The following is a 25,317-nucleotide window of genomic DNA, read 5'->3' as shown; positions in this document are numbered from 1 at the left end:
CAAGGACTAAGTTCATGATGTTACCTGAGAGAGAAGCAAGCCAATGCAGGGCTGATGCATTGAAGACTTGTACTTCTACCAGCCCCATATATGTGGCTGGTAATTATGAATTATGTAGAACTGTTTAAGGGAGATAAGGAGGGCATTAGGAGGAATTGTCAAGTGGAAGTCTTGGCTGATGTGGTATTACCACAAGCAATTAGTGTATCGGATGGAGTCTGGGCGGTAGCAACCCAGGGAGAAATAAAATTATCTATGGTTTGTGAGGGTAAGACTACGAGAACAATAAGGGCGATGCCCCCATTAACAATGGTAGAGTTGCCATTAGGTTGTTCCACATTTGGAACGTCCATGTCCCTCCCACCTTATTACCAAGCTGAGGAGAAGTTTGAAAGGGAAAAGTCCTTTGGGAAATTAATGAGAAATAATCTCAGTGATTGGGCAGGATTGTGGGAACCGATAGTAAAAAGATTCCCTGATGCAACATTGAGTAAGATTCCCGAAATACTGAAGCCTATAGAGAAGATGGGATTTGAACAATTAAGAGATAAATTGGATACTGTAGGAAAAACCAGTATAGACTGGATTGGTGGTACCAGTATCTTGTTGAGTTGGTCGGCCGTGATTGGAACTTTGATTATTATAATCCTGGTAATATTAGTGGTACGAGCACTAATGAAGCATAGAGAATTAATGGTAAAACGCAGGGCGATGGCGAGTGCTCTCCTGGGTGGAACAGGGGAGCCAATTGGTGTTCTATTTGAAAAGAATGCAGAAGAAGTGGAAATTAAATCTTCGGGTGGAATTGTGACCACCCCTGATCCGAGAAAGACAATTGGAAAAGAAAAAGCAACTAAAAGAGACAGACCCTGAGTGGTGGACAGTTGCAATAATTAGTAAGAGGTGTTGAGAGCATCTGATCTTGCATGCGAAACCCTTTGAAAAAAAAAAAGAGAAAAGACTTAAAAGAGCCAGATAATGCATGATGGATAACCATTGGTAATCAGAGTAATTAGTAAGAGGTGTTGAGAGCCTCTGATCTTGCATGTGGAGACATTGAAAAAATATACAGGACAATTACTCATTGAGAACTTTTTGCATGAATTGGATATTGACAAACATTGTAATTTGATTGTTGTGTCAATTATGGCTAATTGACAAAAATGAAGGGGAGTGATGTGACAATATTAGGATAGGACTTTGGTCTGGAAGAGTTAACAGACCGTAAGTACTTGGCTGGGTTACTAGGTACAGAACAGACTTGGATGGCGGTAGCCATTGCCGATCCTGGGTAAATAAAATAAGATAAGAAATTGAGATGAATGGCCGAGGAAATAGAATTTGACGAGACAAATGCTGAATTAGCCAAATTCATAGATAATGACTGTTTGAAAAGACTTTCGTTTTTCCTGGGACGTATGTTCCCGTATTGATAAGAAGTTGAGATGAATGGCCGAGGAAATAGAATTTGACGAGACAGATGCTGAGTTGGCAAAGTTATAGATAATGGCTGTTTTGAAAAAGGGACTTTTTTCGTTTTCCTGGGACATATGTTCCCGTGTTGATATAATTAATGGCCCGGAGAAGAGCCATTGCGACAATGTTGTTTTGAGAAAGATATTTTGGGAAAAGATTCGTCGGCCAGAAGTTACAATAAGCCAACGCGTGTTGACAGGTAATGGCCACATGTCGGCCACTGAATAATGTTGTTTGGAGAAACTGTATTTCCTTGCGGAAATAGATAAAGAAATATTAATTAGTATTAATATAGACCCCGCCGTTCACCCACATATCCGAGGATCTAAGGTGAAGAAGTAGAGAAACGCCAGGGTGACGTCACTGGGAATAGTGAGAGGATTAATTCCAAGGTGGTTGGAGAATCAGGACCAGCCCCTAGCATACGTCACCAGTGATAGTAAGAGGATCGACTCCACGGTAGTTGGAGGTGAGGGGACCGCCCCTAGAGTTATGACGCAAATAACCATTAAGAGGGAATTCCCCTCCGTACCGAGAGTTTTGGTTACCTAAGCAGATTTATACGATAAGAGCCCTGAGTAATGTAATTTGGCAAGAAAATGACATCTGAAAGGAATTGCCAGGCAGGGTTTTCTTATTTAAACACCCCATTTTACAGATCTGCGCGCACTTTCGAACTGGTCAGCCAGCCTCCCGGTCGGTTAGATTGAGAAACGAATTTACCATCCTAATCGTTGCCGATCACTTTCCACAGATAAGCTGCCTTGAGATCGGAACCCAGCCGAGTCGCCATATTACCAATTACACACTCACTCCCTTCGTTTGACTGTGCAGTTAATTGAACATTGAAAAAAAACAGGATAAAGATTTCTTTTATTATTTACATATATAAAACAGCGTTCTGTTTTATTTTACTTTTGTGCCAGCGTCTCCGGTCGTCCGTGTGTTTAACCTTTTCCTTGCAGGTGTGAAACGTCGCTGCCTTAACACTTAAAGAAACACAACGTGGGGTGGGGCAGTGTATGGTCACTTCACTGGAGGAACTCGAGCTGTCTGGAACCTGCGCTGCGGACGACGAAGGCAGACCGGTGGACGATTGTCGACGAGTCAACGCCAAAGACGATCAACGCTGACCACTCGACCAAAGAACAATCACAACAACTTCTACGCGGAGGCGCCGTGGTACATCAGTACAGTTTGGGAAGCGGGAACCAAGAAGAGAATTTCAGAGTCTAGCAGTTCTGGGGAAGAAACAATTAGAGTAGAAGGCTTTCTTACATCTAGGGATCTCCACTGTGAAGGGGTGGGACTTTGTTGCTTGTCGGGTTTGACGGTGACATTTACGTCAAAGGGGATACAAGGGCTTGTAGTTCGTCGGAGCATCCACCATCAAAATACTTGTAAAACAGGCAGAGGGATGCAACATTTCGTCAGTGGGACAGGGGTTGAAGTTTAGATGACAATTTAGGACTTATCAGGTTGGCAAAGTTCAGTTTCAGTATAAACCGTGTTTCTTATTTCTTTTCTTTTTTTTTCAACGTAAGTTTTTGAAGTTTTCTAATGTTTTTTTGTTAGAAGCTTTCATTCATTATTGACTGACAGTCTGACTGTTTGACAGATCTTGCTTGCTAGGACTTCAGGCTTAACTTCTACTAAGGTTATAATCGCATTGACACACCGGTTCTCGTCAGATCTCCAAAGTTAAGCAACGTTGAGCCTGGTTAGTACCAGATGGGTGACAATTCGGGAATTCTAGGCACTGTATGTGCTCTCCGCTTATCTCGGCATTTGTTTCCAGTCGTCCTGTACATACACTTCACTTGCCACTGGTATTTAACAATGTCGACTCAGGAGAGGTGTGGTTGGAGATTGCACACCTCCTGCCACAAACACCCCTTCATGGGTATCCATTGTTTGTCAAAAGTTGAAGGAGCCTATTTAATATCAGGTTTAATACCTCTGTTTTCTAGGTACGTAGCTGTAAGAGCTGCACAGTCATAGTGGATGGTGTATAACTTATTTCCAACTGTTCTTTCTGGTAAACATGTTCCCAGGACTAGCTCTTACATTTGATATTTAATTTTTGTAAAGATGGTCTAACAGAGATGTTTACATACTCCATTGTGTCGTATTGTATGGTTGTCGCCCCCCCCCCCAGCAGAACAACCGGATGTCAGGTGGCTCACACTCTGCATGGGCGGAACTTGCACTTGTTGTCATTGCTGAGACCACTCATCTTCTTAGAGGCATTGTGAACTTTTGTGTGGTGTTGTAATAATGACGACAACTTGGTTTTCTACATCTATGACACAAGGTCAAAATGCCACACTATGAGTAGATCTAAGGATTGATCATGATAAATAATTCTTGTCATGACAACCCGTCAGACTGGTTTAACTTGCGGCTTTTAAACAAAAGATAATTCATATCACATTGTAATCTTCGTTCCTAAATCCAGTCAGGTATGCAAATATTCTAACTCTTTCTATTTTTTTTTTTTCGTGTAATCTTGATATGTTAGCAGAGGGACACGTTCGAAATGTTTAAAGCACAATTGAACCATGATACTTGACTTATTCATTTTAAACTTAAATTCAAACTATATATATCTAATAACATTTCTTTTTTATAAAATCAAGAGTAGGTTCTTTACAGTGCAATGTAGACTACAATGTAGTGTGGACTAAGTGCCTGCGAAAAGGCATATGAAGCTTCCCTCTGGTTCACCGCAATGGGTCCCCAACTAGAGCAGGCAATCAATCGATTTGATTGAAAAAAAAATGAGCGATTTCACCAATTACGATGACAATAAAATATAAAAGCGTGAAACATTTATTGATCATCATTCATCCCGGGCAACGTCGGGTCTCCCTGCTAGTATATATATATATATATAATGACTACTTCATTTAATCGCATAAATTAATATACGGAAGTATAATTTTATACATAAACTTTAAGTATTTACTTCAACAGTGCTCAATACATAGGTAGAGCTAGGTAGTAAGTTATAAAAGTATATATGGCAATTAAGCTACACAGAATATTCCGCATTTCATTCATGCTAGGATTTGTTAGGCTTATTCTGTGTAGCTTAATTGCCATATATATTTTTATAACTTACTGTATATATATATATATATATATATATATATATATATATATATATATATATATATATATATAAATATAACACGAAAATTACATAATTGTCGATGCAATAATTTATTTCAACCTTATGGTATTTTCAAGCATCTAAACTAGACAATTACATTTTTGATACTGAAATAAATAAAGAAAAAGAATCGGGCCCCGGTTTTTGACGGCCGGGGCCCGATTCTTTTTCTTTATTTATTTCAGTATCAAAAATGTAATTGTCTAGTTTAGATGCTTGAAAATACCATAAGGTTGAAATAAATTATTGCATCGACAATTATGTAATTTCCGTGTTATATTTTTATGTTATTGCTCTGTTTACCACATTGAGCTCTCATACCCGGATTTCCTCCTGGAATTATTCCATTATAACACTATATATATATATATATATATATATATATATATATATATATATATATATATATATATATATATATATATATTAGTGATGAGGCGATGCTAATATTTTTCCCGATTCCAATACAATTACCGATTCTGGGCTAAATTCCCGATTCCGATGAAATTACCGATTCCGATTCTTTATAAATCTCGAATTATTTAACTATAACATTGTTATTTCTCCTGATTTTCATAAAAACACATGTTAAATATGCAGCTATTTTCCTAAACGTGAAAATTACACTTGTGAATGATGATCTATCGATTTTAGCTAATTTGGTAATTTAAAATCAATAAATATTTATTATTTTATTATTATTATCAGCAATGGAAGAGTTTGTTTTAAACAAAATCAAATAAAAAAGGCAATTAAAAGAATCGTTTTGGCATCGGAAAATAGGCATCAATTTTTCCGATTTCGATACCGCCAAATATTCCAAAACTTTTTGTGTGTGTGTGTGTTCGTTCCCTAAAGACACCGCAACGCAATGCTGCATAAACAAACCTATATATATATATATATATATATATATATATATATATATATTCTTGGAAGTTTTTAACCGTATAAACTATACAAAAAAAAATTATTCGTTAGAAAACTATTTAGGCAGTAAGTCATTCGATCACCTGCAATCACTGCATCAACTTGCTCTCTCGAATTCACTATAGTACCAGTAATAATTTATTTTTTAAGGGATCATCAGTTGTTTACCAGAAAACACTGTTTCGGGGATTTCATATTATATTATTAGTATATATATCTACATACATACACACATTTGCATAAATACACACGCACACATATGGATAAATACACCTATATATATATATATATATATATATATATATATATATATATATATATATATATATATATATATATATATATATATACCCATATGCATAAATACACACACACACACACACATATATATATATATATATATATATATATATATATATATATATATATATATATATACCAGTCTGAATATTACAAATTATCTATTCTCATCTCCCAAATTCTAAAACAGTAAATAATCTCTTCTTTTTTTTTTACTATGAATTTCACGTGGATTAATTTTTTTATAAATCTGAGATTATTAAAAAATATAGATTAACGCTTCCTCTGATCTGCGATGGCTTCAAATATATTTGAACGGATAATAAATGGCTGATTAGTTTCACATTAAGCAAAAAATAAAAAGGGGGAAAAATAATCCGTCTCAGATAACTAAATATTACTAATGATTTAATTCCATATTAATCCCTTTTCAGAGAAGAGATATTTTGCCGTTAATTGTCGGTCGTGATAATTCAAAGAAATTAACTGTCATTCTATAACCAGCAATTTTATCTCGAAAAATCGATGCGCTTATCCCTCAGTGTCCATACGCCCACAAATAAAATGGCCGCTGTTCAAAATAGTAATAAAGGCAAGTCTTCTCAACGAGTCAAACTCTTTTCTTTCTGATCCAAGCTTGCGAGTAAGATGGCGTCTTTTCGTTCTCTTTCCCTGAGTTCCTTACGTATTTTTAGTAGCAATTGTTGGATTTTTTTGTACAAACAATTGTGTATTCCTAAATATATATACAGGGTGACCCAAAAAACAAAACAAAAGCTAACTGGAGGCCATCTAGAACATATGCTGTAGAACGGAGAAAAAAGGCCAAAGACCCTAATGATTTGATGTGATGTTTTGAATATAATAAACTAGTTATTACCAAAGTTTCATTTCATTCGGACAAAACACTAAGAAACGGGTTCTCATTTTGGGGGTGGGGGTCACCCTGTATTTGTTATATTTGTATTCTGGTTCATATATTTTATTTTCCGCATTTTGTAACTTTATTAAACTTAGTTTCGTACGTTTTGATATTTGTACGAAACTCTCTTTAATTTTTATTAAAAAGAAAGACTATCTCCTTTTGAATGACGTCACTTAATCCAGCACGAAAATCTTTCTTTTTTGAATCCTGCTGCCAAGGAGAGTGGGCGCGTGCTTCATTGCCTTCTGTGAACAAAGATTTCTGAGCTTTTCCTTCTGGAAAAAGAACCACGCAAGAAGAAAACACTGGTCACAACGAGGTAAACACTTCCTTACAATTTTTATATACGCGGCGACGGTATATACATATTTTGAGGGAAAGAAATTTGGAGTAATTTCAAAGTCTTTAAACTGACAGTTAAAAAAAAAAGGCAAATGACTGTACAGTCTATCTTCAACCTTGTGAGTACATTCCATAGAATTTATTGAATGTATTGTGTGCAAGATTTTGGAAGTACTCGTTCTTAATTTTCTTATTAATGGTAGTCGTTCGTTGTGGCGATGTTTACAACTTATGGACCAGTTTGTTTGTTTTTTTGCTATTTTTTTTTTTGTTTTGACTTGGCGTTTCTTTTTATTTATTTATTTATTTGAAATAATTTGCAACCTATTTTGTAAATAAAATCTTTTCGTTTTAAACAAAACCTTTTTCTACTTTATTCTTTTGTCCCCACCCTCTTTGTTTTAGCCAGAACGATTGGAAACAATGCCGAGATAAGCGGAGAGCACATACAGCACCTGGAAGTCCCAAATCGTCACCCATTTAGTACTGACCAGGTTCAACGCTGCTTAACTTCCGTGATCCAGCGGGAACCGGTGTGTCAACGTGATTATACCGTAAGATACCACGTCATATTCCATAACAAAGTCTTCAAACTATTATTGTTCCCACCAATATACTTAGGAAAACTCTCGATCTTTGAATCTCATAGTCTGGAGCAGAGAGAGAGAGAGAGAGAGAGAGAGAGAGAGAGAGAGAGAGAGAGAGAGAATTCCCTGAGAATTAATCCCATCGCTTTTTAGGGAGTCGTTTTAAAACGAAGTCCTTATTATTATCAAAAGACGAAGTATGGTATCATGACAAACTGATATATATCACAGAACCCATCTCAAAGGAGGAAGTAATGCCTGTGAGAATTTTTTAATGACAACAGAACAGGTACTACACTACTCATCCCGTCTCGACCCCCACGTCGGTGAGTTAAGTACTGAAAGGTACTAATAGTATAGCTTTGGCTGCATATAGACAGATACTAAATCTCCATTAGTAATAGAAATAATAGCACAGTTTCAAAGAGACAAATACCAAATCTCCATTAGTAATAGAAATAATAGCACAGTTTCAAAGAGACAAATACCAAATCTCCATTAGTAATGGAAATAATAGTATAGTTTGAGCTTCAGACACAGATATCAAATTTCTATTAGTAATAGATCGTTAGCAGTAGTAGTAGTAGCAGTAGCAGTAGTAGTAGTAGTAGTAGTAGTTTTTAATCAAAACAATCTTTTTTTTCTGTGAGGAAAAAGCTATGTACAGGCAGTTGTTGCGTAATACGTCTCACAGAGACTCGCGCTTGACACCCACACGATGCACTTGTAATGTCTGTTGCAAGCCATGATCACAATGCACGCAGCAAAATATCAACAGAAATAAAAAAAAAAAAAAAAGAAGCTGCGCAATGAAAAGAAAAATGACAAAGAATTCGCTATGTTCGGCTGCAAAAGATGAAGAAATGAAAAATATTATTCAGACTACTGGTCCTCATCTTCGATGCTATTCTCACAACGTTTCAGCCGATGTAACCACTGGCCTCCTTCCAGTGTGTCTTTTCGAACTCGGAATTTTGAATGGGAGCCTTTATTTAATCTACGGGGGTAATTTGTTCTTGTTCCATCATACATGACTAGGTAGAAGTTTTAAGTAATTCGTAACTGTGCTCTTAGCATTATCCATACTAAGAATTGAGCCATCAAGCTCCAGAAAACAGTCACTTAAAATTGATTAGTGCTTAGCACTTTTATCCATTACGTATGCTACTACGATTGTCTTGGTTATGATAAAAAATTAACTCGTAAACATTTACTTTGTTCTCATTTTGAATATGCTGATTCAGGGATACATCGGAAAAACAATTGCGAACATACGTCACCGATCAACAGAGAATCGGAAAAACATCCCCACCTAACTGGTTAGCGATCTGGGACAACGATCAAGTCGAATATATCTCCTCTGTTTTTCAACCGTTTCGTCTTGATTTAGTTCTTTTTCAAGGTATGAGAGAACTTATTTATAGTTTTTTTTTAATTTCCTCAGTCTAGAAAGATCGTAAAATAGCCGTGTATAGGAGAAAGCAGCTAACAAGGTATGATTATGAACTTTTAACCCCTAAGAACAGAAAGAGATAAGATTACAGTTGTGGATCGGACGGCTATAGAATAGCCCTCCCTCCTAATAATATGGGAATATCTCGTTCTGAAGCCCTTGCTCCCTGTTCAGAAGCATTCTGTCTCTAGTGAAAAATACTCAACTACCCAAGAACATGAATGGGTCAATCAAAAGTTGCTATAACAAGATGAGCGACAAAGCTGACCAATCATCTGGGAATATGGATGCAATATGATGCTACACTGAATTGTCTGCCCTTTCCTACTGCCCAACCGGTGCAGCTTGAAAGATTTTGCAGAATATAACAATACTGCAGAAGATTGTGTAATAAGTTGGAAACAGTCGCATATGAACACGTTTCAAAGACACAAAGACGAAGAATTAATGTATGGCACATGGTTAAAATACAAGAGCTCAAAATTAATGAAACCTGAAACGAACAGGTGTCAGTCAGCAATGGAAAGGACAAACAATGCCATATCTTTGGCTAAGAAAGAAATGTCATAATTACATCTGTTAGAGTATCTCTGTTTTCAAGCAACGACGACAGCCGTGTGTCAGCAGTAGTGTGAGCTACTTGTTGTCGATGTGCACAGCGTGCGTGCAATATCTTAGAGAGGGGGAGTGAGGTGAGGGGTGAACGGAAGAGATGCAAGTTGGTTTATTTTGGGAGATCTGAAAGAAATTAACCTCATTTACCTTCGTCTGCAACGCACAACATCCGCACCACTTGCAAAAAAAAAAACAAACAGCACAAATTGAGGTGCGCACAATCACCCCAGGGTGTCAACATTCGTGGGGGCGACTCAAATTCAGGACAAAAGTGGGTGAAATTAAAAAATATGGGGTAAAACTTTTTAACAGCATGATGGAGCGCTCAAAATAATTATATAACTATAACTTATATAACTAGCCTGGGTGCCTGGCGTTGCCCGGCATTGTCCGAGTGTTTGGAGGTGTGTGTTGAGCAAAAAAAAAAAAAAGAAAGTGGCAGTAGGCGGCTGGCAGGATCGAACCCATGACACAAAGGCAAAAAAGAAAGAAAGTGAAAGAAAATCTGACGTCTTACCGCTACTCCATGACGCAACCGGATGTTCGGAACATTAAAATTAAGCAAAGTTAATCCAATCGATACGATGACTTGCAAAAATGACTCACAAAAAATCGACCCCTCCTTGTAGAAAACTGCCCAGTTGAGGGTGAAGGAATTAATGTTTTGGGGCAATGTTTCGATATTTGTTGTCCGAGATGTCGGCTTCAAAATGATTCTAATCTCGTGAAAATCCATCGCCTCTGTCGAAAGTTTTAGGCTGACATACATACATACATACATACATACATACATACATACATACAAACATACATACATACATACATACATTTAAACAGACAAGTGAGATTTATACTATAAATGAATCTATAACTATTATGTCTAGTATCTTATAATGTCTAATTTACACGGTTATAACAGTTCACTCGAAAATTCCTTTCAGCTTTAAAGAAACAATAAAACAAATCCCTGCATAATTGTCCATTTTAATTTCCTGCCTCTTGGAACTGCAGTTCGTATAGTTCCGAAGTAGGTGATTGCTTCTGGAATATATTCAGCAGCATCATTACCACACAAATTATGCTGTACTCATTCACTATGCCTCCCCACGAAAGAGAACAAGAAATGGAAGTGCAGCATCTGAAGAAAGATACTACACTTTGATCTTGACCAAAAGGCCAAGTTATTATGATTGTGCTGTAACCATAAGGAATGAATATAGCAGTGTGGCACTGTTCTTTTATTTTTACTCCTGCACTATTGTATTGCCCTGACATGCTAACCACATTATTACGACCTTGTGCCGCACTGTCATGTCCTTGTGCCTTACAATAAACAAGTGGAATAGCATGGCTTTCTAATGTTTCAGTCATCATTGGAGCAATTTCGGATCATGTTTTGCCACTACAAATTCCAGAAATCGTTCCACAATTTATTAACCTCTTCACAGAATGGCAGATGTTCAGTAGGCTGTTAGTTTACGTAATGAATGTATAACTGTTATGCTCTGTATCTAATGCAAATCTAGTCTGGTGGAATATCGATCTTTGTACTGTTACTTGAGGTAGCATCACTTGGAGAAAGTGCACTATTCTGTAGTTGTGACTTTGCATTAGAAATTTCCTTTCAGCTTCAAAGCAACAATAAAAAAAAATCCATGCATGATTGTCCATTTCAATTGTCAACTTTGATACTCATAGATCCCCTAGACTCTTATAGACCTTGGTGAGAGAGAGAGAACTTGAATGCCTAGTGCAGAGAACTTGAATGCCTACTGGAGAGAACTTGAATATTTATTGGAGAGAACTTGAATGCCTACGGGAGAGATCTTGAATGCTTATAGGAGAGAACTTGAATGCCTACTGGGGAGAACTTGAATGTCTATGGGAGAGAACTTGAATGTCTATGGGAGAGAACTTGAATGCCTACGGGAGAGATCTTGAATGCTTATAGGAGAGAACTTGAATGCCTACGGGAGAGATCTTGAATGCTTATAGGAGAGAACTTGAATGCCTACTGGGGAGAACTTGAATTCCTATGGAAGAGAACTTGAATGTCTATGGGAGAGAACTTGAATGTCTATGGGAGAGAACTTGAATGCCTACGGGAGAGATCTTGAATGCTTATAGGAGAGAACTTGAATGCCTACTGGGGAGAACTTGAATTCCTATGGGAGAGAACTTGAATGTCTATGGGAGAGAACTTGAATGCCTACGGGAGAGAACTTGAATTCCTATGGGAGAGAACTTGAATGTCTATGGGAGAGAACTTGAATTCCTACGGGAGAAAACTTGAATGCCTACTAAATAGCATTCTCGAGTGTCTAAGGTGTCTAAGGTGTCTAAGGTGTCTCTGTACAGCAGTTTGTCTGGCATAAAGATACTTCTCTCTAAAAGTAAAAACATTCGCAGCACAAATAAAACCTCATTATGGCTACTCTACGCTGGATTTTATGAGGAACTAGCGAGGGGTACCCAGTGTTGCCAGGGTGTTTGGAGGTGTGTGTGGAAACTCCGGGAGGGGGGGGGTTAAAAAAAAAGTAAGTATGAGGATCGAACCCGAACCATTTAGGCAAAGTTGTAAATTAAAGTGTGAAAAAAAACATGCGACGTTAACCATTGCTCCACCGCGAGATGCTAACGGAAACACGTTTGAATTTATTTAATTACTTAGATTTGGAAGGTGCCGTTTTAATGAGTTAATGAGGTCAAGTTTGGCTGCGGGATAGTATTTCATTTACTGCGGAACGCTTTTTTATTTTCATTTCTCCAAGATGTTATGGGAAAAAGACTAAACCACATGCGGCGAGCAACAAATGCTGAATATTTATCTTCCCGAAATCGAGCAAATTAAACAGACAGGCGAGCTTCGTTGTTAACTGTGAGATATTACGAGTTATATGTGATATAAAAAGTTTTTAAAAGTTCTGAACCGACCGACCGCTTCTCTGAAAAAAGCCTTTTGTAGACATACAGAAAAAGCGAACACACATACATACATACATGCATACATGCATACATACATACATACATACATACATACATACATTATCGCTTTTATATATATAGATGGTGCACCTTCTCCAAGAAATGTTACCTCAAGTAATAGCACGAAGCTGGATACTCCACCAGAATAGATTAATTCTTGACTTGGAGTCCAGTAAAACCAATAGATCACAAGAAAGGTATACTAGAACATGTTTAAATGGTCAATGGGGGAGACGAAAATTTATGTTCTCAACTTCTTTACTAACTCAGTGCTTGAGATGTAAAAGGAGAATTTTACTAGAATATTCAAATATTTGTGCATCTTATATACAGTTCAAGTGTTAGATATGGGAAGGGAGCCTCTTGATTTCTGAGAACTTCAACTGAAGTAAAATGAAGCACCCTTGTTGAAGTAAGTATGCCAAACAATGCTGTTCTTAACAAAGCTAAGAAGTGAAAAACGCTACTTGGCCTTTGGGACAAGATCAAAGTTATCTGTTCCGGCAGATACTGCAAGCAAAGACAAGATGTGGGGGCAACCCCACATACCTGACCTTTAACCAGCTCCCATTTCCCACCTCTCGGGAGCTGGTCCCCTTTTTTCCTTCCCCCTCCCTTCACTCCTCACATTAAAAATTGGCCTTGTGCCTAATTTGCTCGGTGGGGGAGCAAATAAATACCATCTGTTCTTCAGATACTACACTTCAGTTTCTTGTTCTCTGTCAGTGGAGGAGAAATCCTTCACGACTGAGACAATTTTTATTTTTGTTCCTTTTCTCCACGTTAAAAAATGACCCTAGTGTCTAACTCTGTCCCGTGGGGAGGCATTGTAAATAGGAACAAAGCTAAGAGAGAGAAAATAACAAAATACCAAGGCTTTATATACGAGATAAAAAAAAAGAAACTGGAATCTTAGGAAGATCTCCATCTTTCCAGTAATCATAGGAGCAACCGGACTCATGAAAAAAGAATTTCAAAAACTACTTTTCGAATATACCCGGTGAACCAAGTGCAAGAGAAATGCAAACAATAGTACTTAAAGTGACGTTTAGAATCTTAAAAAGATCTCTCAGTTGGAGTAACTGAAATTTTGGGCGAATGTCTGGCATCCAGTGGGATGCTCCATCAACATGAAAAACAAAATGATAATAAAATTTAATGGTGCGTTAGTTTTACTGAAATAAGAGAGACAATAAAGGAGGAACGTAATTATGATTATTATAACTAATTATAATTAACCTAATCATAATCATTATTATAATTATAATTAACCTAATTATAATTATTATAACTAATTATAATTAACCTAATTATGATTATTATAACTAATTATAATTAATCTAATTATAATTATTATAATTAATTATAATTAACCTAATTATTATAACTAATTATAATTAACCTAATTATAATTATTGCGAAGCCGCCTTTAACAGCTAATTTGTTATTTGCTCAATTAATTCTATTAAATCGAAACAGTTTTAAATATTCTGGCAAGCGAATTAGCTAGTATATATATATATATATATATACTCATACAATAGCAGTTCCTGTTAGATCACCAAAATTAAGAGATGTAGGGTAAAAGTATTCAATTAAGTAATACTACTGGACCGATCTAGCTGGGAAATTTTCTATGGATTTTTGCTATGATAAGGTGCCGGGAACTAAGAATTATGGCATCTATTCTAAGCATAGTTAGAAATTAATAGGGTCTCGTCACCACCATACCACATTTACTTTAGAAGTTTTGCATCAAGTACTCATTCTAAATCAACGAGTCATAACTAGGCTAAAAAGTCTAGGAGAAAGATTTTATCAGCTTATCCGCCTTTCTGTGACGCAACATCATGAACATATAGCTCTAACTCTAATCCTTTAACATTTAACGGAATTTTCATCTGATTTTAAGAAGATTCCATTTTTAACAGGATTTTAACACACCGGCAGAAATATTGTTACATGTGTAGAGACAAAATGGCATTCAATAAGTTCACTAACATTTTAGCATTTTCAACGTTTTCACAAACTTTCAAGCGTCAAATGTGTGTCAGCCATTGTTTGCATTGATAGCATTAGTAGAGTGGGTTGGTTGACCCTGTTTGTGAAATCCCTGGAATAAATGGGGTTTCATGAATATTTAGTTGAGCTGATACAACAATGAATTGTACATTGAGGCATGTGAAGAAATACTCTTCCCCATAGATTCCGGTTCAAAGGGTTGACCTCAGTCAGATTGCATACAATTATTATCTATATATCGATAAAAGTGAGAATATGTGTGTGTGTGTGTGTGTGTGTGTGTGTGTGTGTGTGTGTGTGTGTGTGTGTGTGTGTGAGGACAATTCTCAACCTACAAACACAACGAACGGCAAAGATGTCACGTTTTTTGTTTGTTTGTTTGTTTTTTTTCACGTTCTTTTCCTCCTTCACGGTACGGGTTCGAGCCTGCCTGCCTACTTTTTTTTTTTTTTTTTTTTTTTTTTTTGCTCAACACACATCTCCAAACACCTGGGAAACGCCGGGCATCCAGGCTTGTCTAAAATAAAATACATCTATTCAATCTGTATTTTTCACAATGAAAATGCAATTCAAAATGGAAGCATAACTGACCGATAGACATACGGAGCCCCTTAACTGAGATGCATGGATGCAACTAAAGAATGAACACTCAGAAGTGTTAGTAACTAGAATATTTAATCTGTTTAAATCGGGCAAAAGTTATAACTCGTTGTCTTAGAATGGGTGCTTTATGCCAAATTTCTAGAGTAAATGTGATATTGTAGTGACTAATCCTTATTAATCCTTAACTGTAGATTGAATGGATAACATAATACTTAGTTCGCTGCACCTTTTCATAACAACGGTCCATACAAAATTTCAGCTAGCTCGGCTCAGTAGTTTCTAAGAAAACTTCTAGAGTAAATGTGGTATTTAGGTGACTAATCCCTATTAATCTCTAACTGTGTGTCGAATAAAAACCACTATACTTAATTCGCTGCATCTTATCATAACAAAGGTCTGTACAAAATTTAATTCAGATCGGACCAGTAGTTTCCGAAGAAAAGCGGAAGGGGGAGACTAACAGACAGAGGGACTAAGATAATTATAATATGGATACCATTTTCTCCCATTTTTCAACGGCAGAAAAGTTACTCGCATCCAAATTCCATCTTTTCCAGCGCCATGCCGTTTTGGAATGTTAAGCATTGCAGGTCTTCAACTCGTAAGGATTGCAGTCGAGACTTCCAGACAAGCCAGCTCAGTTAAGAAACAGCTGAATAAACAAACTAATTCCTAATAGTTGGTAACTGAAAACGGGGACATACAGGAAGATCCTTGATAATGCCCTGCTGCCCTAACAAAAATCAATTATGATGTGTATTAGTGGACCAATGGCAGATCGTTTTAGAGGAAGCATAAAAGATTTTTGGATTTCTGTCTTTTGCAAGTTTTTTCATCGACTACAAGAATATTCATGGATTAGATGAAAACATGATAATAGAAAAGATAAATCTACAATTATATAAATGCAACTTTGTCTGTGTGTGAGTTTGTTCCTTATAGACTCCGAAACGACTGAACAGATTTTCTTTAAAAACTTGAGTGTATAAGTTCGGGAGTGATCTTAGTTAAGTTTTGTCTCAGAATACCCCCGATAATTACCGATAATCGATAATCGAAACCGTTATTTTAATTAAACTATCGTCGGTAAAGCCATTTTTTCCATGTCGTTGCTTAGCAAGAATGATAGAACAACGAGCCTTGAAAATTCTACTGTGGGTAAGTTGATAGCGTGTTTTTTTTTTATTTTTATTTATTTATTTATTTATTTTTGCATGACGTTGTCTGTAGGTAGGTCTGTCAAGTTCCAAATTTTCTTTCAATTTTGACCCCTTTAGCCGTCATTTTACCGACTAATACCCAGAAAAGAACAATCCACAATAAATGCAGTCACTTGATTTGCCTCACGCCGCTCTGCGACCTTGTGACTCGGAGGAGATGCAGTTTGAGAGGCAGACAGACAGACACACATTGTGATTTTTATGCATAAAATCTTTTGATATTATGTCTGTGTAATGGTCGGCGGTTAGTATTTCAAATTCTGTGTCTGCGAACGCGATGCATGTGGCATGCTGGGATACACCATTCACTTGGAAGTGCAGCACTGCAGCAGACGAGAAGCATTGAAAGAAAACAGAACGATATTTGGATTCATCAATCCTATCTTGATTCATGCCCCGTGAATCTAACCTTGAACCAAATTAGGCACAATTTAGAAAAGAAAAAAAAAAAAAGATTTCTCTTTAATTTTCTAAATGGGTTTCCTTTTATCTGGATTCGTTTTAGCGTCAATATTTTTCTTCCAGTCAGTTCGTTGAAGATTGATCTCTTGTACAAAATCAATAAAAAAAAAAAAAAAAAAAGAAAGGGACGCATTTTTATTACTGAAATGTTGGATCCATTTTTGCTTTCTCCAACAGATCAACGATATCATTCAATGCTAGCATAACGACTGATCAAATTGTAAACAAATGAAACTTTATTTAGATAATTGACTCGTTCACGAATTAGTCATTTACAAGTTTCGTGTAACTGCGTTTTAAATTTATTAGCTCCACACACGCGTGCGCGTGCACACACACACACACACACACACACACACATATTGTATATGCTAGTTAGGAGGCGGCCAGCTTTGTCAGGTCATAAAATATGCTTAAACATATTTTAATTCATGCATATTTCGTATTTTTTTTATTTTTTTTTTTTTTATTACATTTTCACCCCAAACAAGGCACATTGCCACTCAGGTGTAGGGGGCTACTATCAGGGTCAGCAACTACGGGGGCACTATGTAGGGATTTGGGCAGCAAGATGTCGGTTCACGTTGCACTTGAACTTCCGCATGTCAGTACAGTTAGGGAAGCATAATCCTGGAATGGAATTCCAGAGTCTAGCGGTTCTGGGGAAGAAACTACTGGAGTAGAAGGATCTTTTGACATCTAGGGATCTCTACTGTGTGGGGGTGGGATTTAGCTGCCTGTCGGGTTTGTCGAGGGTGTCTGCGACGTGGGGGCACAAGTGTCTGCAGTTCGTCAGAGCATTCACCATTAAAATACTTGTAGAACAAGCAGAGGGATGCAACGTTTCGTCGATGGGACAGAGGCTGAAGCTTAGATGCCAGTTCAGGGCCTATCAGATTGGCGACTCTTTTTTGAACCTTGTCTAGGAGCGAGAGACTAGTAGTAGACGCACCAGCCCAGATGTGACAACAATACTCCATACATGGGCGAATGGTGGCCTTATAGAGATACAGGATACTTTCAGGTGTCAGTAGTTTTCTAGCACGGTAGAAAAAGCCTACCTTTTTTTGCAGCGGCCCTGGCAATGTTTTCAATATAATTGTTCCAGCTCATGTTTCCTGTGAACGTTAGGCCAAGCAGTTTGAAAGATGTACTCTCAGACATTATTATTACAGAACCAATACTCTATTGAATATTATATTGTACCTAATATATAGTAGTGATTTCAAAAGTTAAAAGAAAAGACTTGGGTACTATCAGCTAGAATCGAAATCAAAGATTTAGCACTGCAGCCGCATCTCCTACCAATGTAGCTATCAAGAGATAGGTTAGAAAGATTTAATATTAAACAACTTGTAGAAATGAATTGAATTTGGGCATGCGCAGAAAGAAGTAAAAATGTGTCAGCAACTTGAAATGAACATTTTGCATTTCAACTTGCCGATATATGTCTGTACATAGAGGAGAGAAAGTGCGTGTTGGCACAAAATGACTTTGAACGTAAGAATGTAAGACTTCTTAATCTTCCAAACCTTTACAAGATTGTCAGACGACTGTGAACCGTCGAACGAATTACACACATAACAACTGGTGCACCTACCGCTAGCCTCTCTCTCTCTTGGATAGGATCCAAAAAAGAGTTGTCAATCTAATATATCCCACTTTGTCAACTAAGCTCCAACCCCTGCCCCATCACCACAATGTTGCATTTCTGTGCTTGTTTTACAAATATTTTAATGGAATGTGCTCTGATGAACTCGTTGCACTTGTGCTCCCTCGGCGTACATCTCCCGGACAAATCTACTTAGCAGCAAAATCTCACTCCTTCACTGTCGAGGTCTCTAAATGCCAGAAAACTTTCTACTCTAATAGTTTCTTCCTCGAACAGTTAGACTTTGGAATTCCCTTCCTGCTACCTGCTTCCCTGGCTGTACTGATATGCAGAAGTTTAAATGTAATGTAAACCAAAATCTTGTTAATCTTTCCTAGGCACTGTCCCAAATAGTAGCTCCTTACGCCCAAATGGTGATATGGCTTGTTAAAGATGAACTAGAGTAAAAATAAAAAATAAAATGAAGCAACTGTTATTGTACATATTATCGCTGGCTTGAAAAATATGTGTCAGGTGGCTTGGTGTGGAAACGACCGGTAATAAATGCCTTTTCTGTGAACCGAAACAAAACTTGTATCATTTTTTTTCAAGACTTTCATACGCAACGTTGGGTTCAAGTTGAAATGTAACGATGTTACATATTTTCTATAACTATGCACTTTAATTAAGAAAAAAATCTCCATGTCACAGGTTCATCAGATTTAAATATAGGAGCAACATTAGTTAAAACAACATAAATATCAACTTTCATGAGGGGGGGGGGAGGTATAGTGAGAAAAGCAAAAAAAAAAAAAAAAAATATGTAAAATTTTGAAATTGATCTTCCAAAGAAAATAAATGAAAATTACTCACAAATTCTTCTAATTCTCCTCCGGGAAGACGCATCAAATGGGTTTGGTCATTAATAAAAGTTACCAATTCCACTTCTTCAAGGATTCCGCCATACTGTCAAGAAATCGAATCAAAAATCAAAGAGTTTTTTTCTCATTCATTTAATTGGCAAAGAATAAACGCACAAACGATTGCTATTTACAAGGGGAAAAAGTTAGTGAGAATATAGGGGCCTATGTACAAAGAGAAATTATACAGGGGGAAAACCGTAAAGGTCCCACTAGCGTTTATCCAAGGCTGCCTTGAAGCCCCATAGTGTTGGCTGGTTTACGACTTCATTGGGTTCCACGGAGATGCCACTCAAACTGAGAATGTTGCTTGGTGTTGAAGCCTCCAAAACCGTCGAAGGTCGACCTTTTTTACGTGTCCATGAGCAAACGATCCATGGCAGGGGTGAAGAACAGGTCCTGGTCTAGGCCACACCGTTCATGGAAGATGTTGTAGGCGAGAATGAGGCCGCCTCGAAACCTCCTTCGCTCAAGGGGAAAAGGATTTAGAGCACCTAAATGTTGCTCATAGGATAGACTTCTGAGGCCAGCCACCATTCTCGTTGCTAGGCGCTGAACCTGTTCGAGACACTGGACGTTCTTCACATAATAGGGGAATGTGACCTGAATACTGTATTTGAGAATCCGGCTCACTAGGAAGGTGTAGAGAAGGAAGATGGAGGGAGCGAGACGACCAAAAGAGCAATGCATGAGGAACAGGACACCCCTGGCCTGGTTAGCAGCAGTGATGCAGTGTTCAGAGGGTGAATAAAATGCACGATCACTGCAAGATCTTTAGTTTGACTGACAAACTCCAGCAGCCAGTCACCTGGTTGGAAATCAAGAAGGAATGGAAGAGTTTGGGGATGCCGGCTCACTACCATGTGGTTGCACTTGGCAATATTCAAACTCAGGTCCCAGTTCAGTGACCATTTCCAGACTTCATGGCAGCAATGCTAAGGCAAGAATTTTGATGTCATCAGCAAACAGGAGGGACAGCTGAGAAATCACTTCAGGCAAGTCATTGATGAAGATGAGAATCAACAGGCTCCCAATGACTGAACCCTGCGGCACATCACTTACTGCACTGCATACATTGGAAGGTGCAGTTAGCGAGGAAGGCGCCAACCCACTGCACGACCTCAGGATGGAACCTGTACACTCGCACCTTGATGTGAAGTGGACGATGATTTACAGGCAAAGAACAGAAAGACAATATCCGCAGTGTCTCCCTTGTTTATTATTCTCATCAGCGACTCCTCTATGACCAGAAGGTTCAGATTGAGACATTTGCTCGGCTCGTTGAAAGTGGGATATCATCGCTTTTTTCAGCAGCACTGACAATAGAGGTGAGCAGCAGACAATAGAGGTGAGCGAAACAGGCCAGTAATTTAGAGAGTCTTCTCTGTTATCCTTCTTTAAGATGGGGCACATCGTAGCAGTATGCCAGTCATTAGGAATGATGCCGATAGACAAAGACAGGTTAAGAAGGCACATGGGGGATGGTAGAGATGAAAACGATGAGCTCTTTGAGGGTTCGGGGGTTAGCACTGTCAGGGCTAGGACTCTTTGTTACATAGGTACGCAATGCAAAAAGCCCACCGAGGCGAACCCCGCAGCAAGTACAATCGGTTAATTTGATTGGTTCAAAACAAATACAATGGGAGGCATGATGTAATTGCCAAATTTTTAACAGCATTCTACAAAAAAGTCTTCAGAGCTGCGTTAAACTCTAAGTGGTTCCTATGCCAGATTGATTGCCGAAGAAGGAATCCTCCATTAGTATACTTAGTCACGTCTTGCATTTCCTTCAGTCATTCTCTGCTGAACTTCACAAGATCTTGGTCATTGGTTCATCGTTGTTTCTCGTGTGTTATAATTTATTTTCTAAATTTGTATTCAATGTTCATTCGGTATCTGCACGAATTTAATATGTTTCATTTGGTTATTTTGTTTTTCAGAATATTTAATGCCGAATCCAATCATTTTGGTAAAAGTTTTTATGACTCAAGTTCATTATATTTTCAAATATTTATCCATGGTGTTTGGTTTGTTGGTTTGTTAAGGAAAATTTTTATTCGTATTATTTGGTTTGGATTCTTTCAATTTATTATTTTTATCTTGAGTGTTATTTTCACAACATTTTGATCGTTGTAACCTTCGACCTTCTTCAGATATATCTTGTCAAACTCGGGAATCTGGACAGGACTTTGGAACCCTTTATTTACTTCACGGGGATAGCATGTTCTTGTTCCATCAGCTACGACTGGATAGAGGTCCTAAGTAATTCGCAATTGTATTTTTCGGTCGGAAGAATGGTCAAAGGTTGCATCAGACAAAATATTGTTTGATGAATTTAAGTATCTTCAGACAGTAAGTAATTTTTTTCTATAAGTGACCCAGAAATAGTACCACTAATAAAATCGTTAAAATTCACAATTATTTTATGAAATTGAACCATATTTAGTATAAATAAACTCCAGTCTATCTATGAAATTTCGATTAAGCTTCAGACATAAATGCCCAACAGATTTTGTTTTATCATCATTAAATGATATGGGGTGGGGGGAATTTTGGTGCTCGTCTGATGAGTAGGAAGTGTGATCCTTAATGGGCTTCACACTCACTGGACTTTTGATATAATTATAGGATATGATTAAAGAAAATTTTAAAGTTTTATTCATAGACACTGAAGATAGGAACTGACCAATCAAATCGAGCCACATTCTGCTATCAACCAATCAGAAACTGGACTCATTCCATAAAAATACTGGATCTATTAGAATCCCAACACATAATTTTTCGTGTCCACACGAGAAAGATCTTTGCTCTTCGTCTGCAAACTTTTACAGTTCAACTACCACTCAAAAACTATTTTTCATATCAGAATTTATACAGATTAGCTACCCATCAGAAACTCTTCTAAAACTAAATATGCCTTTCAATTCAAAACCTGCACATAATTTTTCCTGTACATGTGAGAAGGAATTTTGCTCTTCATCTGCAAACTTTTACAATTCAAGACTTCTGGTTATCCAACAGGAAACTCTATTCTTTGTTTTCGTCTGCAAGAGCTTCTGTGGATTGATGCTGCCTGATATTACCAACATTTCTCGTCTCTCCTAAAACTAAAATGTCTTACAACTCAAAATCAGGCATTCCTAGACTTAGGAACGCTTGCATCCTGCAATGCATGAGGCAATCAAAGCAAACTATCATTTTCGGTTTGAAAACAGATCCACAGCATCCCTCCAGGTGAAAAACACGGCATTACAAGAAGTCTTGCAATGAAGTGCCAAGAACAGTAAGTGGATTGCACAAATTAAATTCAATGGATATTTAAAATCACTTACTCTTTTTCTAGAACTTTTATTTTCTTTCGGATACCAATAAAGTCCGGGAAAACGAGAAATGGTAAAACTGCAAGAAAAATAAAAAAGAAAGAAAGAAAACATTGTAGTTTTTATGTTTCGGAAAATTTTTAGATCACCATCACCATCATATCGCACAAATTCAAAGATTCTATCATTGGCATTGGTTTCCCCAATATTTTTCTAGTCAGAATTTTTTCTAGAAAGATATTAGGTACTTACGAGAGGGACCGTGAGATGGTTGCTAACATCTCAAATGAAAGCGAGTTTTTGTGGAACTAACTGGATTTGAACAGGGGACACCTAAGTCATCAGTTTGTGTCGTTAACCTCTTGACCACTGTTATATCACATTTTTTTTTTAGATGAGGATTGATAATTTGGATGTTTCAGACTACTGTTCTTATCATGGCTGTTACTCTTGCGATGTTTCCATTAATGGCTGACCTTATTCTAGTTCATCTTTCTGAGCTTGGGAATCCATACAGAATTCCGTCAGCCATTTTCTGGGTAGCAATTAATCTGGTTATAGCCTTCTTTATAGAAAAAAATAAATAAACAACTTTTATTTCATATTTTGGTAATTTGGTGAAAATCGACAAAAAGGTGATTGCTATGGCATTATTTGAGACTAGCAGAAGCGGAAAGGGGACACCCAGGTTTGCCGGTCATGAAATATGCTTAAATATATATATTTTTTAAAATAGGGTTAAATCTTTCCTGGCATCAGTAGAATCAATATCGGGCCTACAATAAATATATCTCATAGTCCTTATGTCATATATCGGGATCCTATGCCAGTAGGTAGTGATTGAGTTAGCTAGTTTGAATTTTGGCGAGGGTCACATTAGTACATGTCATGATAACCTGGCAGCAAACAGAAATGTACCCAGTTGTAGATGGCGTGATTGAAGTGGGGGGATGGGGGTGGGGGAGTTTAAAAGATTACCTCTCTAGATAAAATGCCTAGAAATGCTGGTGTCGAATGATACAATGATATAAGGAGGTGATGACGTCATACTGTTGAGAAGAGAAACAAAAAAGGATTATAAAAATTTAGTCTGGGTCGAGAAGCAAGGCCGACGAGATGCATCCGACAACGTAGAGAGAATCTAAGTGGATGACATCTCGATGTCTGTCCATCTGTGTCTCTCAGTTGCCGTCTTTAAGATTAAGTTAAGATAATTATGTAAATATTAATTAGTCACATTAGTCATATTGGTCTGTCCTCCACCCCATGAACAGTCTCTCTCTAAATAAAACCTTTAAAGACTCAGCAAGCCTGCATTGTATTTTCATACGTGAGTAATTTTTCATCTTAGTTAAAAACAGCGGATCGACAGTAACTAGATGCTGTAACCACATAGAAAACGGCCAGTCATGAACGACAGCAAGAAACTACTATGAAGGTAGGACTAGCTTGTATAAAGATCCCACACAACGTATGTACGAAATTATTTTTATTTATTTGATTTGGTCACTTGATCGCTCACTGGCAAGACCCCATATGTGCAGAGCTACATGTTGACGTAAAAGGCCATGTGTGAACTGTGTGTGCAGCATAAAATTTTACAATTTTGTAAATAGTTTGTGGAAAGAGTATAGGGTGCAACCCATTGTGTGTGTGTGTGTGTTTATGTGTGCGTGCATGTGTGTGCATGTGTGTGTGTGTGCGTTTGTGTGTGTGTGTGTTTGCGTGTTTGCGTGTGTGTTTGTGTGTGTGTGTTTGTGTGTGTGTGTTTGTGTGTGTGTGTGTTTGTGTGTGTGTGTTTGTTTGTGTGTGTGTTTGTGTGTGTGTTTGCGTGTGTGTGTTTGTGTGCATGTGTGTGCATGTGTGTGTGTGTGCGTTTGTGTGTGTGTGTGTTTGCGTGTTTGTGTGTGTGTTTGCGTGTTTGCGTGTGTGTTTGTGTGTGTGTGTGTGTGTTTGTGTGTGTGTGTGTTTGTGTGTGTGTGTTTGTTTGTGTGTGTGTTTGTGTGTGTGTTTGCGTGTGTGTGTTTGTGTGTGTGTGTTTCTGTGTGTGTGTGTTTGTGTGTGTGTGTTTGCGTGTGTGTGTTTGTGTGTGTGTGTTTGTGTGTGTGTTTGTGTGTGTGTTTGTGTGTGTGTTTGTGTGTTTGTGTTTGTGTGTGTATGTGTTTGTGTGTGTTTGTGTGTGTGTGTGTTTGTGTGTGTGTTTGTGTGTGTGTTTGTGTGTTTGTGTGTTTGTGTTTGTGTGTGTGTGTTTGTGTTTGTGTTTGTGTGTGTGTGTTTGTGTGTGTTTGTGTTTGTGTGTGTGTGTTTGTGTGTGTGTTTGTGTGTGTGTGTTTGTGTGTGTGTGTTTGTGTGTGTGTTTGTGTGTGTGTGTGTGTGTGCGTGTTTGTGTGT

The 25,317-nt window shown here is 37.6% G+C and overlaps 1 protein-coding gene across 1 annotated transcript in view; it reads right to left on the bottom strand.

The window, feature by feature from the left end:
- LOC145259696 (uncharacterized) overlaps positions 1–25,317 on the bottom strand; it is a 159,212-nt gene that overhangs the window by 71,709 nt on the left and 62,186 nt on the right. Inside the window, exons 7-8 of the mRNA XM_080117371.1 lie at positions 22,939–23,005; positions 19,560–19,652 (exon numbers count right to left, since the gene is read on the bottom strand). Coding sequence (XP_079973497.1) covers positions 19,560–19,652; positions 22,939–23,005 — 160 coding nt within the window. The remainder of the gene's footprint in view (positions 1–19,559; positions 19,653–22,938; positions 23,006–25,317) is intronic.

Source organism: Euprymna scolopes, chromosome 35 (genome assembly GCF_053919585.1).
Source record: "Euprymna scolopes isolate OS-2025 chromosome 35, ASM5391958v1, whole genome shotgun sequence".
NCBI classification, from domain to species: Eukaryota; Metazoa; Mollusca; class Cephalopoda; order Sepiida; family Sepiolidae; genus Euprymna; species Euprymna scolopes.
Note: the sequence above shows the minus strand (reverse complement) of the source record. Positions and strands in the feature narration are given on the sequence as shown.